Source organism: Caenorhabditis elegans, chromosome X, assembly GCF_000002985.6.
Source record: "Caenorhabditis elegans chromosome X".
NCBI classification, from domain to species: domain Eukaryota; kingdom Metazoa; phylum Nematoda; class Chromadorea; order Rhabditida; family Rhabditidae; genus Caenorhabditis; species Caenorhabditis elegans.
This window is the reverse complement of record NC_003284.9, coordinates 4,177,866-4,193,800: the sequence shown is the minus strand read 5'-3', so window position 1 is coordinate 4,193,800 and position 15,935 is coordinate 4,177,866. Positions and strand designations below refer to the sequence as shown.

The 15,935-nt window shown below is 37.1% G+C and overlaps 2 protein-coding genes across 2 annotated transcripts; one reads left to right on the top strand and one right to left on the bottom strand.

Annotated features, from left to right (window-relative positions):
• Nucleotides 1-664: 664 nt before the first annotated feature.
• Nucleotides 665-2,707, bottom strand: vha-12 (V-type proton ATPase subunit B 1). The gene is made up of 4 exons (NM_076310.9): nucleotides 2,469-2,707; nucleotides 2,150-2,419; nucleotides 1,270-2,098; nucleotides 665-1,222 (listed from the first exon to the last, which is right to left on the bottom strand). Exons 1-4 carry the CDS (start codon nucleotides 2,703-2,705, stop codon nucleotides 1,083-1,085), a joined length of 1,476 nt encoding a protein of 491 aa, NP_508711.1. The 5' UTR covers nucleotides 2,706-2,707; the 3' UTR covers nucleotides 665-1,082.
• A 4,337-nt stretch (nucleotides 2,708-7,044) lies between these two features.
• mrp-6 (Multidrug resistance-associated protein lethal(2)03659) lies at nucleotides 7,045-15,812 on the top strand. Its single transcript, NM_001375011.2, has 18 exons — nucleotides 7,045-7,129; nucleotides 7,372-7,586; nucleotides 8,131-8,333; nucleotides 8,394-8,769; nucleotides 8,815-8,940; nucleotides 9,628-9,778; nucleotides 9,833-10,686; nucleotides 11,738-12,244; nucleotides 12,291-12,562; nucleotides 12,615-12,694; nucleotides 12,750-12,900; nucleotides 12,952-13,058; nucleotides 13,488-13,608; nucleotides 13,683-13,786; nucleotides 14,189-14,392; nucleotides 14,438-14,686; nucleotides 15,071-15,346; nucleotides 15,396-15,812. Exons 1-18 carry the CDS (start codon nucleotides 7,055-7,057, stop codon nucleotides 15,570-15,572), a joined length of 4,248 nt encoding a protein of 1,415 aa, NP_001362008.1. The 5' UTR covers nucleotides 7,045-7,054; the 3' UTR covers nucleotides 15,573-15,812.
• Nucleotides 15,813-15,935: the final 123 nt, after the last annotated feature.

The following is a 15,935-nucleotide window of genomic DNA, read 5'->3' as shown; positions in this document are numbered from 1 at the left end:
AGTTTCTACCAATTCGTACATTTCCGTATTTTTGAAGAAAAAAAAAGTTAGCAAGTCTTTTGAGAAGGGAACTTATAATATGTTTCAATTATTATTAAACAAGTCTAAGATAATGAAGACATTTCCAAATTTAGATTATAAGTTTCGGCAATTTAGTAAATTTTTGAAAATGGTATAATAGATTTTTGAAATACTAAAGGATGAATATAAAAATGACCAAAACAAGTTGAAAACATGAAACTCAGCGAAAAATATTTTTGGTTGACTTTCGAATTTTTATGTGAAAATTTAGTAACTAACATCTTTTTAGTGCCACATAAAAATTGCTCAAAAATTTTTAAATAGTTCTAAAAAATTATATTTAATCATTTCAACTTCATATGTACAGTAATTATATTAATTTTAACAGTTCACGAACACTACTTCACTTCCAATAAAAATACTGTAAACGCTCTCATAATTTGTGCCTTGAAAATAGTCTTATAATTGATCATCATATTTTCGGGAAAGTGAGAAGGTAGTACGGCGCATTGAACTTTCCGCTAAATTGGATCGAAAGTGAAAAAAAAAACATTTTGAAAACTCTGAAAATCTATATTTTTGAACCCTCATTTTTCAGTCACCAAGACATGAATTAAATATAAAATCTGAAAACGTTTTTTTGTGATAGCTCCATTTATTTACTTGTTACTATATAACCTACTATTGCATTAGAATTTAAAAAATAACAACGTTGGATTTCCAGCTATCACGGGGGGCAATGCGTATCGCAATTTATAAGTGAATACTTACAACAATCGGGGTTTAAAAAGAAACATTGGAATGACTAAAATTAAAAAATTTTCATATCTACATGACGAGAATGAAATATCACTTTGTGGAGTGGTGGTGATGGTGATGGTGTTGAAAAATGATTTGCGCATGGCGGACATGCTTATATAATATATAGCTATACTGCTAAAGTTATGAAACAACAAAGACGAATATGACTTGGAGAGAAAAGTCAAGTGCAAATTAGAGTATCGCGTGGAATGGAATGAAGAGACAAGATAAGGTGGGTGAAGACACAATTCCAAATCTGCTTATTCCTTGGCTCCTCCACGTGGGTAGTACTTCTCAAGGGTAGACTCTGGAATACGCTTGAGCATTTCACGTGGGAAGATACGGAGAAGTTGCCATCCGATGTCGAGGGATTCGAAGACACTTCTGTTTTCGTAGTGACCTGGAAAATGAGAATTTGTAAAAGCACTGTGCAAAAAAATCTAGTACCTTGGGTGATGAAGTTCTTCTCGAACTTTGTCAAGAACTCGAGGTAGAGCAAATCATCAGATGACAAGGCTTCTTCTCCGACGACGGCCTTCATAGCTTGCACGTCCTTTCCGATAGCGTAACAAGCGTAGAGCTGGTTAGACACATCGGAGTGATCTTCTCTTGTCATTCCTTCTCCAATAGCAGACTTCATAAGTCGGGAAAGGGATGGGAGTACGTTGATTGGTGGGTAGATAAGACGATTGTGAAGCTGACGATCGACGTAGATCTGTCCCTCGGTAATGTAACCAGTCAAATCTGGGATAGGGTGAGTAATATCGTCGTTTGGCATAGTAAGAATTGGAATTTGTGTGATTGATCCGTCTCTTCCTTCGACACGACCGGCACGCTCGTAGATGGTGGCCAAATCAGTGTACATGTATCCAGGGAAACCACGACGTCCGGGTACTTCTTCACGAGCAGCAGACACCTCACGAAGAGCTTCGGCGTATGAGGACATGTCGGTCAAGACAACAAGCACGTGCTTCTTGCACTGGTAGGCGAGGAATTCAGCGGATGTCAAGGCGATACGTGGAGTAATGATACGTTCGATGGTTGGATCGTTGGCCAAGTTAAGGAAGAGGCACACATTTTCCATGGAACCGTTCTCTTCGAAATCTTGCTTGAAGAAACGAGCAGTCTCCATGTTGACTCCCATAGCGGCAAAGACGATAGCGAAGTTGGTCTGCTCGTGTGGGCGATCTGGAAGCTGTACAAGACCTCCTTGACGCACAATCTGGGCGGCAATCTCGTTATGAGGAAGACCAGAGGCAGAGAAAATTGGAATCTTCTGAAAATATGCAAAATGGTTAATCTGGATAAAGTTTCAAATTCCAATTACCTGTCCACGGGCAATAGAGTTCATGACGTCGATAGCGGAGATTCCGGTCTGGATCATTTCCTCTGGGTAGATACGGGACCATGGGTTGATTGGCTGTCCGTTGATATCCAAGAAGTCCTCGGCAAGTACCGGTGGTCCCTTGTCAATTGGCTTTCCGGATCCGTTGAAGATACGTCCGAGCATGTCTTCGGAAACTGGAGTACGCAAAATATCTCCAGTGAACTCGCAGATGGTGTTCTTGGCGTCAATTCCGGAGGTTCCTTCGAAAACCTGAATATCACGTAAGCATTATTTTAGTATATTGAATACATTATCATACCTGGACAACAGCCTTGTTCTTGGAGATTTCAAGAACCTGTCCGGAACGCTTTGAGCCGTCTGGAAGGGTAATCTTGACGATCTCAGAGAACTGTGGGAACTTCACATCGTTGAGGATGACAAGTGGTCCGTTGACTCCGCATACGGTCTGGTAGATGAGTCTTGGGTTAGTATTGTAGTTGCGGATAATGGCGGACTTGTGTCCGGTGATTGGTTGGTTGACGTCAACGGCAGCCATTCCTGAAAAATTGCACATTATTTCTCTAAATTTCATTAATCGAAACTCTAGAAAGATATTCAAATTGAAATTAACAACAAAATATACGATAAGTAACTGTTTTTCTCACAAATATGCGTTTGTAAACTGAGCAAGAGACAACTGAATGAACGAGTGATGTGACAAATCGAGAAAAATGTTCACTAAATATAATGGAAAAGGCCAATCATTATACAGAAAAGACCGATGAACCAGTGGTCTTTCGTCGCGGTCGTGGACGAGAACTTGGTTGCATCTTTTCGCGGCGAGACCTTTTTGCAGTGCTGTCTGCGTGCGCTCTCTTGCCGTTTCTTACTGCGTCTGCCGTCTCTTGATCTTTCGCCCTTTCGGGCCGCTCGTTGGCAGTTGTATTGTGTCGAGACGAAAAGAGAAGAGGAGATTGAGAGACGGAGGGTGCGTGAGAGTACTTGTCTTTTCGGTAATATAATCTGCATAGAAGGTGGCAGATACATTGATAGATACGTTCAGTAAAACTGTGTCTGATGTGTTTGGCAATAAGTTTATAATCAAAGTAGAAATTTAGATCTAACGTTTTTTCGTTTCAGGGTCAGAGTAAGTCAGGTCAGAGTAAAGAAGTAGCTTTTATTGGAAATATTTTTTAAAAAATTGGCAATGTGAATGTAGCCAGTTTTTAGATAGTTTTGAAAACCGGTATAACTTTCTGAAACAAAAGAGCTTGCATTGGAAAACAACAAAATATACAACATACAAATCCACATTTCAAAAAGCAAACAAACAAGATGTGCAGATAATGTAAAACTACATGTATCCTAGTAACGAGAGCCGGCGAGGACACTCATCTTTTTCGTAAAAAACGAGGACGTTCTGTACCTTCGTTCCCGTTCGTGTCTAATCCGGTTCGTCAAGTTCGGTCCCCGAGCCGTCTTTTCAAACGCTCTGTCCCTCGGTCTCTCGCGATTATTCCTCATTTTCAACCCGAAGGAGCCCACATTTCTTGCTCATTTCTCATCAACATCGCACTAATTATATTTTTCTTAGAAGTTTATTAATAGAAGTTTAAAGAAAGTTTTCATGCGGTTTTGCAATCCGAGTTGAGCTTTGATACATATTCTCGTTTTTAAAAACATATTGCGGTTAGTGTCGCATAGGTATATTTTGAAAAATATCAAATTCGACAAATATTTTATTCGTATAAACTTCCAATATGTTTATTTTAATGAACAAATGGTTTTTCAATTTCGATCGTTATTTTTCAAAAAGCAATTCAAATATTTCATGCAGTAGGGGTATTTTCCGAGGCTTGTAAATTGTGAAATTTTGAAAGTTTTCTTATGAATCTGAAACATAATTTTGCAACAAATTTGAGAATAATATATATGTTTGTTCCCTGAATGTTAGCCTTTATTTTTGAACAAATATTTATTTGAAAATAGCATGCTGTAGGAGCATTTTATCAGCATGTTGTAATTTTAAAGTGGTATAATTTTCTTGTAATATTTCAGCAAATTTTACCAACGAATTTTTGAGAATTGACAATTTTGCTTGTCCATATATGTTTTTAAAACTTTCTGCTGTACATGTAAGATTTTCAAAAAGCAATGCCGTGTATTGCAAATAATTATTTTTAAGATATGAAAATATCAAAATGTATCTTTGTAATAACGCGTAACTTGTATCTTCGGGCATAAAAAAACCAATTAATAGGACAAGCGATGAAAGTGTATAATAAATTTCTTCCAATTAAAATTTCAACAAATTTCAACAATTTGAAATATTTTTCCATGTTCGGGATTTCATGCCTTCTCGATACTCAATATTTCAATTTAATCTAAATTTTTCAGGTTTAGAAATAACGAAACTATAGAAAAAATGACGAAACTAAAAAATAAAGAAACAAAGCCTAAAACATAAAAACGTTAAAAAAATACTGAACAATTTTTGAACTGAACAAAACCCAAGAGCACCGAAATTTCATTTCAATGCATGGAACCTTCTTGATCTTTTTTCGTTGTTTTTTTTTAAATAAATTTTCCAGCAACAACTATTTTTCCGGTTTGATTAACATTAAATCAATATTTTTAATTCTATTTTTCATGGAAAGGAAAAGCAACAAGAGCATGTGTCGTGATGATCACGAAATTAAAATTATTTTCTATCTTCTCTCCCTGCGTCTGCAACAAAATGTATCAACTCTACAACATCAAAAGTGGTAGAAACAATATCAGGGAAATGGTACAAAAAAGTTACAAAAGTCTCCGCCACTTTTCATTTTCAAATGCACACTATTCCTTGTTTCAAACTTTGTCACCTATTCCTGGGAAGCATGGGAAACTACGTAAAGTTTCGAAAAACAAGTACCTTCTTCACACGTCCGTCTCCCCCAATGTCCTTAGTCATACGTTCGGCAAGAGTAAAAGTAAGACGCAGAGGCTATAGTCAAGTTATCCGCTTCCTCTTGTCTTCATTTCACTGGCCGCCCTCTTGATGTTCATGCTTCTCAATGAAAGGGCATGCTGTGTGGCTCATTTATTTCCTTTGTTTAGATATATAGCCCGCATTTGTAAAATCTTTTTTTTTGCTCAAGAGCTCCTCGAATCTTAATGAAAATTAATTTTTCCTAGCCCTCATTACTTCTATAAAATATCTTCTAATCGCATACTTTTTTCTGGTCATTTTGGTTTGACTCAGACATAATTGTTTTATGTTTTCTCGGTTAGATGAACTATGACTAGTATTGACATTACAAACAAATGGGAGTAAATAAGTTTTGTTTGAAAAAAAATGTGATGAGCGGCAATTGCCGTTTGGCAATGCGTTCCATTTTGGTATAGGTTTTCCAGTTTTCCATTTTGGTATAATTTTAGTTAAAAGTCATATAAGGCCTGTGGCCCTGACATAAAGTCCACATAAACACATAAAGTCCAGACCCAAGGTTCCCACCAGTAATTTCTTCATAATTGATAAGCGCATTTTATATCAACATGCTTCCTTTTTCTAACTGTTCACAATCTCAGCTATTTTTTAGGTGCACTACTTGGAACAGTTTAATAGCTTTTTTACGATTAGTGCTTTGAGGAGTCGAGTGTGGCAAAAAAAATATGTGACGAAAAAAACTATACCATAAAGATTGGTTATCAAAAGGTAATGAAATTACGTCCCACTACCTTCTGTACTCTTAGTAAAAGAAGCACCGTTGTGCTATTTTACTTTTTTTGACTTTGGTGCTAGTTTGGAAAGAAATGTTAACCTTTTTCATAAAATTCTATATTTTCCAAGTGTTCACTGATTTAAACCTATCAATACAATGTAAATAACTTATTTTATTTTCAATTTCAGTGTTGTTCCCTTTATAAAAATTGCGTCCCCAATGGTATGGCGTTTTTTTCTTTTAACAATGAAATAGGTGTAAAAAATAATACAGCAAGAAGTGGAATAAAAAAGTATGAAATTAATTTCCTACTTTTTTTTTGATACATTAAATTTTTTATAAAACAATGAGATGCTAGAACTGCATCTCTAGGCCTATGAAAACCAAGTTTCTGGCTCCTTTTCTTAGGCCCGGCCAACTCCAAAAAAGGGAGACCCGCGTTAGTTATAGTTAGTTCAATATTGAAAAATATATCCGGCTGAAAAATTTAATTGCATGCTATACAAATAGGGTAATGTGAATAAATGTACCTGAAAAGGTAGAGCCAGCCGACAGCCGAGTGATAACATTCGTCAACTTTCGGCTGGTGAACAGTTTAATGAAGTTTGAACATTTTGAAAGCATCTTATCATTTTTGCACAAACTTGTCGGCTGGCTACTCCAACCGCAAATCTTTGGCCCTGATATTCGAAATATGCCTTTGTCCTCTGCAATGAATATATTTAATATTTTCCCTGAAAGCAAGATGCTAGTGGTTTCTTTTAACTTTTTCAACTTTTCATTTGTTGGTTTGATAAACTTCGGAACTGAAGCTATAGACTTCAACTAATTAGTCACTTTTCCATTCACTATTACTACTCGTAATACTCAAACTCGGAAAGCATATGATAGTTGAACTTTCGATCTGTTCTTTATGTCATAATGTCTAGACTATTCATCAATGCTTACACATGGTCCGAAGGCATTTGAGCGATTTCGACTGCTGCGTCTCATGCTCTCTCTGCACTGTAAAATGATAGGCCCAACCCCCTTCTTTTTCCTGAACTGTTCACTGTCTGTCCGTCCCATTCATTCATTGTGCTGCGGCAAATTTGTGTCCGAATTGACTTTATGTCTCATCTTTCCTATTGTTTTGTCGCTGCTTTTTTTTTTTCTGATTTTGGTTTTTTGTTTAAGTGAACTGATTTTTAGGTACAAAGACATGTCAATATCAAGTCCCAGAAAGTCGAACAAGGAAAATGAAACTCTACTCATCGAACAGAAAGAGGACTTGAAAGTTAGTTTACATTGATTTACATATTAACTCTAATTACGAATTTAAAATGTTAATTTTGAATTTTCATTTTCATTTTAAAAAAGCTCTTTGATTTTAGCTGTTAGACAGTATTCTACGGTAGCCATCTGCTACTACAAATTTTACCACATGAATTTATGCAAACTGCACCTGTCACCAAACAGGTGTTGTTTCTGCAGACTATAGAAATTATCTGACAAAAGAAAATGATTCCACACTTTCAGAAGACACCTGATGAAACAAAACCGGATGTCAACCTAGAGAGTGTAGAAGGCTATCATCCAAGTTCCGAAGATAGCGCCGGATTGATCAGTAGCATTCTGTTTTCTTTTGTCGGTTTCTACTGGTGGAGAACTAGAAATGCTCAAACTGACACGGATCTGCTCGAAAAGCCATCAAAAGGAATTTCTGCAAAATATGCGGCACAGAAGCTCGAAAGGTATGTAGGAAGGAGATTATTAATGCGTTTCAATTTTTCTATCAGCAGTTTTCCTCATAGTCAAATTCCATTGAGCCGAAAAATTTAAATCATCTAGGGAAAGAAATTAATTATTTGGTTATGACTCATGATTAAACAAAAATCGTTGAGTCAACATTTTGAATATTACGAATTGCACGTAAATATTTCTGGGAGTATTTTGTCTGATAAGATTCATCTATGTGATCTGATGAATATTGGGGGTGTCAAGAAATTAAGGTTTAGATCATTACAATATTACCTATTAGTCTTGAAAAAAAAATCTGAAAACATACATACCACGCAAATTGGAATAGTAAAAATATAATGAAGACTCTGGGAAAATATGGTATATAAAGTTTTCTGTGAAGTTGATATAAAACTAGAAGAGAAAACTAGTAGAGAGAAATTTTGGAAATCAATCAAGATCTGCTCTAAAAAGTTACAGTTTTTTCGAGTGAGAAAACTGAGTCTCTACCGACTAGGAAATATTGCTAAACGACTTTAAAGAAATTGCATTTTTTAGCAAATGGATTTCGAGTGGCCCAAAAAGAACTCATTTTCTGGTTGGTGTTTGGCACTGCACAAAAGTCAGTGTAATGGCTCACGCGATTTCGCTCTGTTTAGAAGAGCTCACACGTGTCGCGCAGCCACTGCTCTTGAGAGAACTGATGAGCTACTACGACATCGAAGAGGGCCAGGAATTTCCATACTGGCCAGCTATGCAAGGTATTTTTCTATTTTTTTTTTTTAATTTTGAAACAATGTCTTCTAAATTAACGAATTAAGTTGCTCTGATCATTTCTCTGCTATCGTTTGTCACAGTTTGCATCCATCACCCATATTTCCACGGTCTGCTGAAAGTCGGAAACCATGCTCGGGTCGCCACAGGAGTTCTACTCTACAGAAAATCACTTCGAATCTCTCTCACATCTCTATTCGAGACGAATAGTGGACAAATCATTCAGCTTCTTAATACTGACGCTGCAAAACTGGAACAAGCGTTTTTATTTGCACATTACGTTTGGCTGTGCCCACTGTTAATGTTCTTTTACGCTTACATTCTATGGTCAATGTTTGGATTTTGTTGTCTTCTTGGATTCCTTGTCATGATGGCTATCGTCTCGTTTCAGGTTCATTATTCTTATCAGCTCGGAGTGAATAGGTAATGCTCGCGTGAGCAATGGGATTTTTAAGAACTTTCTTTCAGACGTAACATCGGTGACAAAATGGACTCAAGGTTGAAAGTCATGAGTGAGATCATTAATGGAATCAAAGTTATCAAAATGCATGGATGGGAGAATGCGTTTGCTGAAAAAATCCGAATTCTCAGAGAGTAAGTTATATGTGATATGTATTCAGGGGTGAACGGCACACTTTTTTTGTAACTGCTGATGTACACTAGTGGTACTGTAGAGTACTGTAGGGTACTGTAGGATTACTGAAAGGGTACTGTAAAATTACTGAAGTTTCCGAGAAATTGAGATTTCAGCTTTTGAAAACGTATGGGTTGGTAGCGGCAAGTCAGCGGCTGGTTTTTGTGTTTCAAAGAAATACTGAAAGGCAAGCAATAATTTTAGAAAAACCGTACTAATCAAAAAAAAAGTTATAAAGTTATTGTAGGAGTTCTGTAGTTTCGAAAAATTTAAAAACTGGTGCGTATGTTTTAGTGTTATACTAAAAAACTAACAGAGCCACCATATCAGTCAAGGCTTTACGGTTTAAATTTACAGTAGGGCTAATGTAGATGTACACTAGGAATACTGTATTTAAAAAAATTGACTTTCCAACTTTTGAAGAGATGTGGGTTAGCGGCGGCGAGTGAGCGGTTGGTACAAATTCTCAGATGAAATAATGAAAGTTATGCGGTACTCATAGAGCCACCCTACTAGTAAGAAGTATTGTCTTCCCAAACTAGGTACCTTCAAATTTTTTTCAGCACACTCGGCAACCGATGGTTTTGTTACTTCCAAAATAGTGTCTCACGAAAAAAAAGCTCTTCTACCAAAAATATAATTTTCAGAGATGAAATCAAAGCAGTTGGAACATCTGCCTTCTACTCATCTATGGTGATGGGAATTTACTTCATTTCTGCAAAAATTGGCTTATTCGTTTACATCTTTGCATGCGATTACTTTGATGAAATTTTGACAACCAGAGGTGTATTCGCATCGGTGAGTCACACAACATAATGGAAACAACTAAAAAAATTGTAACAATTTTTACAGTCTGCACTTTTCAACTCGGTGCGTCTTCCATTTGCATTATTCCTCCCACTGGGCTTGCTCTTCGGGCGTGAACTATTTTCAACGAGTCGGCGAATTGATTTATTTTTCTGTCTTGAAGAATATTCGAGAATCACATTGGAACTCGATAGCACTGACACAGAAGATGGAAGCAAGAATGAAAAAGAAGGGCTTACATTGAAAAAAATCGGAGAAAAACCTAGTTGGACACTGAAATGTGATAAAGCTGAAAAGACTTCAGTTTTTCTGAATAAAGTGACCGCCGTTTGGTACGACAAAGATGAACATGATCAGAAGAAGAAAAAGAAGAATTTTAAAGCGTTGAGCGATAATGATGCAACTGTTATTGCTGGCGAGAAGAAAGATGAGCCGCTTCATGTTGTCTACGCAGTTCAAGATTTGAGCTTCGAGTTCGTAGCTGGAACATGTTATGGGATAATTGGTTCCGTCGGTAGTGGAAAATCTTCTCTTCTCCTCACAATTCTCTCGGAATCCCGTATGACTCGCGGGAATCTTTCTGTAAATGGCTCGTTCGCTTATTGTGCTCAAGAACCATGGATCTTCACCGGCAGTATCCAGGACAATATTGTCTTTGGCAGCGAATTCAACAAAGAACGTTATGAGAATGCTCTAGAGCTATGCCTTTTGACACCTGATTTGCGGCAATTTGCAAATGGAGACATGACCATTGTTGGTGATAATGGTTCAACACTATCTGGAGGACAAAGAGCAAGAGTAGCTCTTGCACGTGCTGTGTATGCGGATGCTGACATCTACCTTCTCGATGATCCTCTTTCCGCCGTGGATGCTCATGTTGGAAAAAAACTGTATGAAAAGTGAGTTTTTTTTTCTGTATAGAACTCTTGTAATGAGTATCATATTTGATGCTATTAAAGATATAGTAGCTAGTTTTATTTTTATTTTTATGATAAACTCGAAACACTTTTCATGAATAACCCAAAAGGTCAAACGTTTTGGAAAGAAATAATTATTTCGAATACCAGTTTAGAAAAAAAAATACATTTGACTCAGACATATATGAGTGCCACTTGAGATAACTTTTGAATCACAAAAATAGCAATTAATCAACATCAGCTATCATATTTTTGGAACAAGACTTTCTACAAGTGTTTCATTTTAATTATGTCATGAATAATTGTATTAAAACATTTCAGAAAAATGCACGTTAAACAATGCTTCAAAATTCTCATAAAGTCCACATTTTTCTATAATTTGCAATTTACCAAAAATCTAACTGAAAATTTTAAAAAATCGAAAACTTATTGGATAGTATTGTCTAATTACAATATTCGCTCATGCTGGACTTTCTTGAATTTATTTTGAATATATTTAGACGAAATCCTTACTACATATACTTTACACAAAAATCTACAATTCTACAAACTGCCCAATTGTTCAGATTTCCCATAAATTTTTTTAAAACAAAATGTTAAAAACTATTTGGTTTAAAAAACACATTTACTAAATATGATGCGTTTCAAAAACAATGTTTTCTTATGTTTTGAAATTTTCATCCAAATTTTTTTACATGGCTTGAATTTTTTAAAACAAACTGTTGCGTGCTTAAATTTTTAAGCAGAACCTAATCCAACAATATAGGAAGCCATGTCTTTCTTATAATTTTATTTTCTCATTCAAATCACTCTGAGTTTTTTTAATTATATACTTTAAGTACGGATAATGTAGCAGAATGCACCAAACATTTGAAATGCTTTTGAAAATAAAGCCACTTTTGGTATTCCCCTAGTAGTCACTCATCTGAAAATTTAAGAAAGTCCCGGAATTTTCCTGTTAGTCTTTCATCTTAACTTCACTAGTAGTCCCTCAAGTAAACTTTTATTTTTTAATGGCACAATAATTTTTTAGCCTTATTCGTGGATTCTTATCGGATAAGCTAGTTATCCTCGTCACCCATCAAATTCACTTCCTGAGCGAATTGGACTCTGTAATTCTTATGAAAAACAACAAAATGGTCGGAAATGGATCTCTGGACGAACTGAAATCCACTTTCACTGACGACTTCATAAAGCTTCAAGCTGTCGAGACTGAAGTTCAAAGCGATGAACTTTTTGTGGACGGGCCTCCCTCGTCTCCGCCACCATCTCCAGTAAATATCGAGTCTATGGAGAAAATAAACAAGGAGAGCATATTCCAAAGAGCCAATAGTGTATTATCAGGAAGCAAAATGTCTGAAACAGAATACGTGAAGGAAATAGTTTACGAGTCGAGGAAATCGGGAACAATCTCTTGGTCCGTCTATTGGGAGTACACAAGAGGTGTCATAAACCCCTTGAAGTACGGAATATGGCTGGTGGTTTGTGTTTTAATAACTCAGCTTATGAATAACTTTGTCGACTGGTGGTTGAACAAATGGTCCGTGAAATACTCTTGTGTGTTGGGATCTAGACTCAATTTTTAGGTTGGTAGATCTGGATATGAACAATGCAGATAACAGTACCAGCAAAGAAGAGTTCAATAGGAATGTTGACGTTCTTGGTTACACGTTCAATGTCACATTCCAAACTTATGAACTCACATTCATTATCAGTACCGTTATCATGTCGATTCTCGGAGTGGTTCGATCGGTTTGGTTCCGCAATGCACAATTGATGGCTTCTCGAATTCTTCATAATTCCATGTTTGACTGTGTTCTCAAAACTGAATCCGAGTTTTTCGACAAAAATTCTGAAGGTAAGGCTAGGGTCTAGGCAGGCTAGGGTCTTTAGAACATTGTTGGTTTTAGGAATGATTCTGAATCGCTTTTCAAAAGACATAGGCCTCACTGATGACTTGCTTGCGTTCACGTACTTTGAATTTGTTTTTGTAAGTTTATCAATAATTTATTGATTATCTTAACAAACTTCAACTTTGTTTACAGGGTACGTTGACATTTGTGGGAATAGTTGGATTAGTCTCCATGGTCAGACCTATTGTCATTCTTGCCTGCGCGTTCATAACTGCAGGGTTCTACTTCTGTAGGAAAATGTACGTTCATCGTTCACGGGAATTGAAGAGAATTGAGGCAGCCGGTAAGCATTACTTCGCGGTTCTTGAAAACAAAACAGTTTTGAATATTTCAGCTCGGTCTCCACTGAACACTACTATTACATCTACTGTCCATGGTTTGTCGACTATTCGAGCATACCGAAAAGAAAACGAGATGATTGAAAAGTTTTGCGCTCTTCATGTAAGTTTCGAATACATTTTATTTTACAAAGTACAATTTTAATATATTGCCAAACTTTTGAGAATGTTAAAAATTTACTAATCTATGTTAAGTCGAGCCCGATTGAGCTCAGAGCAAGTCAAAGGTTTTTTCGCCGCACATCCCTGATCGGAATACTAAATTTAGCTGATTTTAACGTTGCTCAAGGCCATTAGTGACTACAAGAACGACATCCTATCCTAAAACACTACTCGGAAAAACCCTAAGAATTTTTCTTAGAAAGAAGAACCCCTAAAATCTCCTAGAAGAGTGGAAACGACAACCTAGAAAAGATCCTCTAAGACCCACCCTATAGGAAATACCCCCTAAAAACACCTAGGTAAGACCCCCCTCCCTAACGCCAGAGCCCATTTCTCGAACGAACTATTTTAAAATTTGACCTTTTCACAGGATGTTTATATGGCCGCGTACAACATGGGACTTTTGTCCGCCCGTTGGTTCGGAATTTGCATCGACTTTTTGGTGTCTGTTTTCGTTTCCATTGTGGCGATTGTTGTTGTTCTTCAATATGGTAAGTCAACACAGTAACGTTTATCCACCGCGTCCATCGTATCTTATTTCAAAACAACACTCCGAGATTTTTAGAAACCCTGACCGTCGGAGAAGTCGGATTGTGCCTTGTGTGCGCGGTTCAGTTGAGTGGATTCTTCTCGTGGATCATGCGGCAAAGCGCCGAGCTGGAGAACGGGGTGAGTTTATTTTTTGCTTGTTTCTTTTTTTATCGCGGGAGATTCCTCCAATTTGCTCCCCCTTCTCCTCCTCCTGCTCCGCCATCAAAGGTCGAATTGAGCTCACTATGCGGTTGGCGAAACATCATGATTATAAAGAGTTTTGGACAATGCTCAAGCGCGAACTGCCCTGATCAGACGATTGAAGTGGTTTGTCGCATTTTCCACACACACACACACACACACATCACAACAAACACAAATGGAATGTTTGTCATGGTGGCGCCAAATGAGCGACCCACCCGAAACTCTCAATTCGGTCTTTTATTCTAAATGAATACAATGTGAACACAGCAAATGTTGCAAATGAAGACAATACAAACATAGTAGTATGCGGATTGAATTCAAACTGTCGATTTGCAGATGGTTTCCGTGGAACGAGTGCTAGAGTACACCAAATTGAAATCTGAAGAAGAAGCCAGAAGACCACATGATGCATACCTCGATAAACAGCTACTGAACTCTTGGCCAACGAAAGGAGAAATCGAGTTTGAAAATGTATCTGTCAATTATGGGGAGACCAAAGTACTCAAAAATCTTAGCTTTGTTGTTTTAGGTGGACAAAAGGTGAGTTACTAACTTTTTGTTCAGAGTATTACTTCTGAAACTTAGATTGGAGTCGTCGGCCGAACTGGTGCTGGTAAATCAACACTCATTAAAATTATTTTTGGACTGAAAGAGTACTGCTCTGGACGTGTCACTATCGACGGTGTGGATCTGGATCACATTAGTCTTAACTTCAGAAGAGGAGGAATGTCTATCATTCCGCAGGAGCCCGTAATCTTTTCAGGAACGGTCCGGGAGAATTTGGACCCGTTCGATGAGTATGATGATGCTACTATTTGGTTTGCGTTAGAGCAGGTATGGCTTTAATTTATTGAAGAATAACATGTGAGAATGAAATTTTTATAAGCCATTTTTATGGCCCCTATAATCTTGTTTTAACACCATTGGCTTTACAAATTTTATTGAAAAAGTAAAATGTTGACTGGGCAAAGATTGAGCAAGACTTGGACAAGACATAAGCAAGACTTGAGGAAGACTTGGACATGACCCCTCCCAAGTCTGATCCAACTTTTTCTCATATTTTAACCAAGTTCAAACTTCACCTCACCGTAGCCCTAGTTTTGTCCTATGTGTGCCTAAATCTGATCCAACGGTCTAATTTAATACGAGATTCCGAAATTCATATGAAATCGAAATTTTTAATAGATTCTGTAGGATAATCGTTGAAAAAATTTTCAGTGTGAGCTTAAACGTTCCATCACAAAAGAAAAAGGATTGAACGTCGAATTGGGCCAACGGGGAGTCAGCCTGTCTGTCGGTCAGCGTCAACTTTTCTGTCTTGCCCGAGCAATGATCCACCGATCCAAAATTCTTGTTATTGATGAAGCAACCGCAAATGTTGATGGAGTGACAGATGCTTGCATCCAGAAAACAATTCGAGACTTTTTCAAAAACGCCACAATCATCACGGTGGCCCACCGTCTTCACACCATTATGAACAGCGATAATGTAATGGTAAGTGGTTTCTCAACAAGCAAACAATGCCTAGGTTCGCAACTTGCAGGTGTTTGAAAAAGGAGAGCTCGTCGAGTTTGACAAACCGATCACTTTGCTGGATGATCAGAGCTCGCTGTTTTCAAGAATGGCTGCTCAATCAGGGGCTGAAAATTTTGACTCCCTTCGGGCGGCTGCATTGGCCCATGCAATCGATGATCAGTCATCGTATACGGATAATAGTTAAAGTTTCATTAAATTTCCATGTTTTCTAAATATTCAAATCATAACTTGTTTCACTTTCACATCATTTTATAGCAATTCAATTGTTCAATGTCACCTTTTCAAAGGGAATCGAGATTGTTTTTATTTCACTTTTTATTCCATCATTCCATTGAGCACAATAATTCCTTGTTCATACCATGATCTAAGATCATTTCGGTTTTGGCCCAGTGATCGCATCGTCCACATCGTGTAGCTTTATATGTGTCGAATTTAATTTTTCTTTGGTAATATCAGCAATTTTGTTCTGTGGTTTTTTTCTGACTTTCATGATTCTAATCGAAACATGTATTTCATGCAAGCTATTCTTTTCTCCATCCCCCTCATT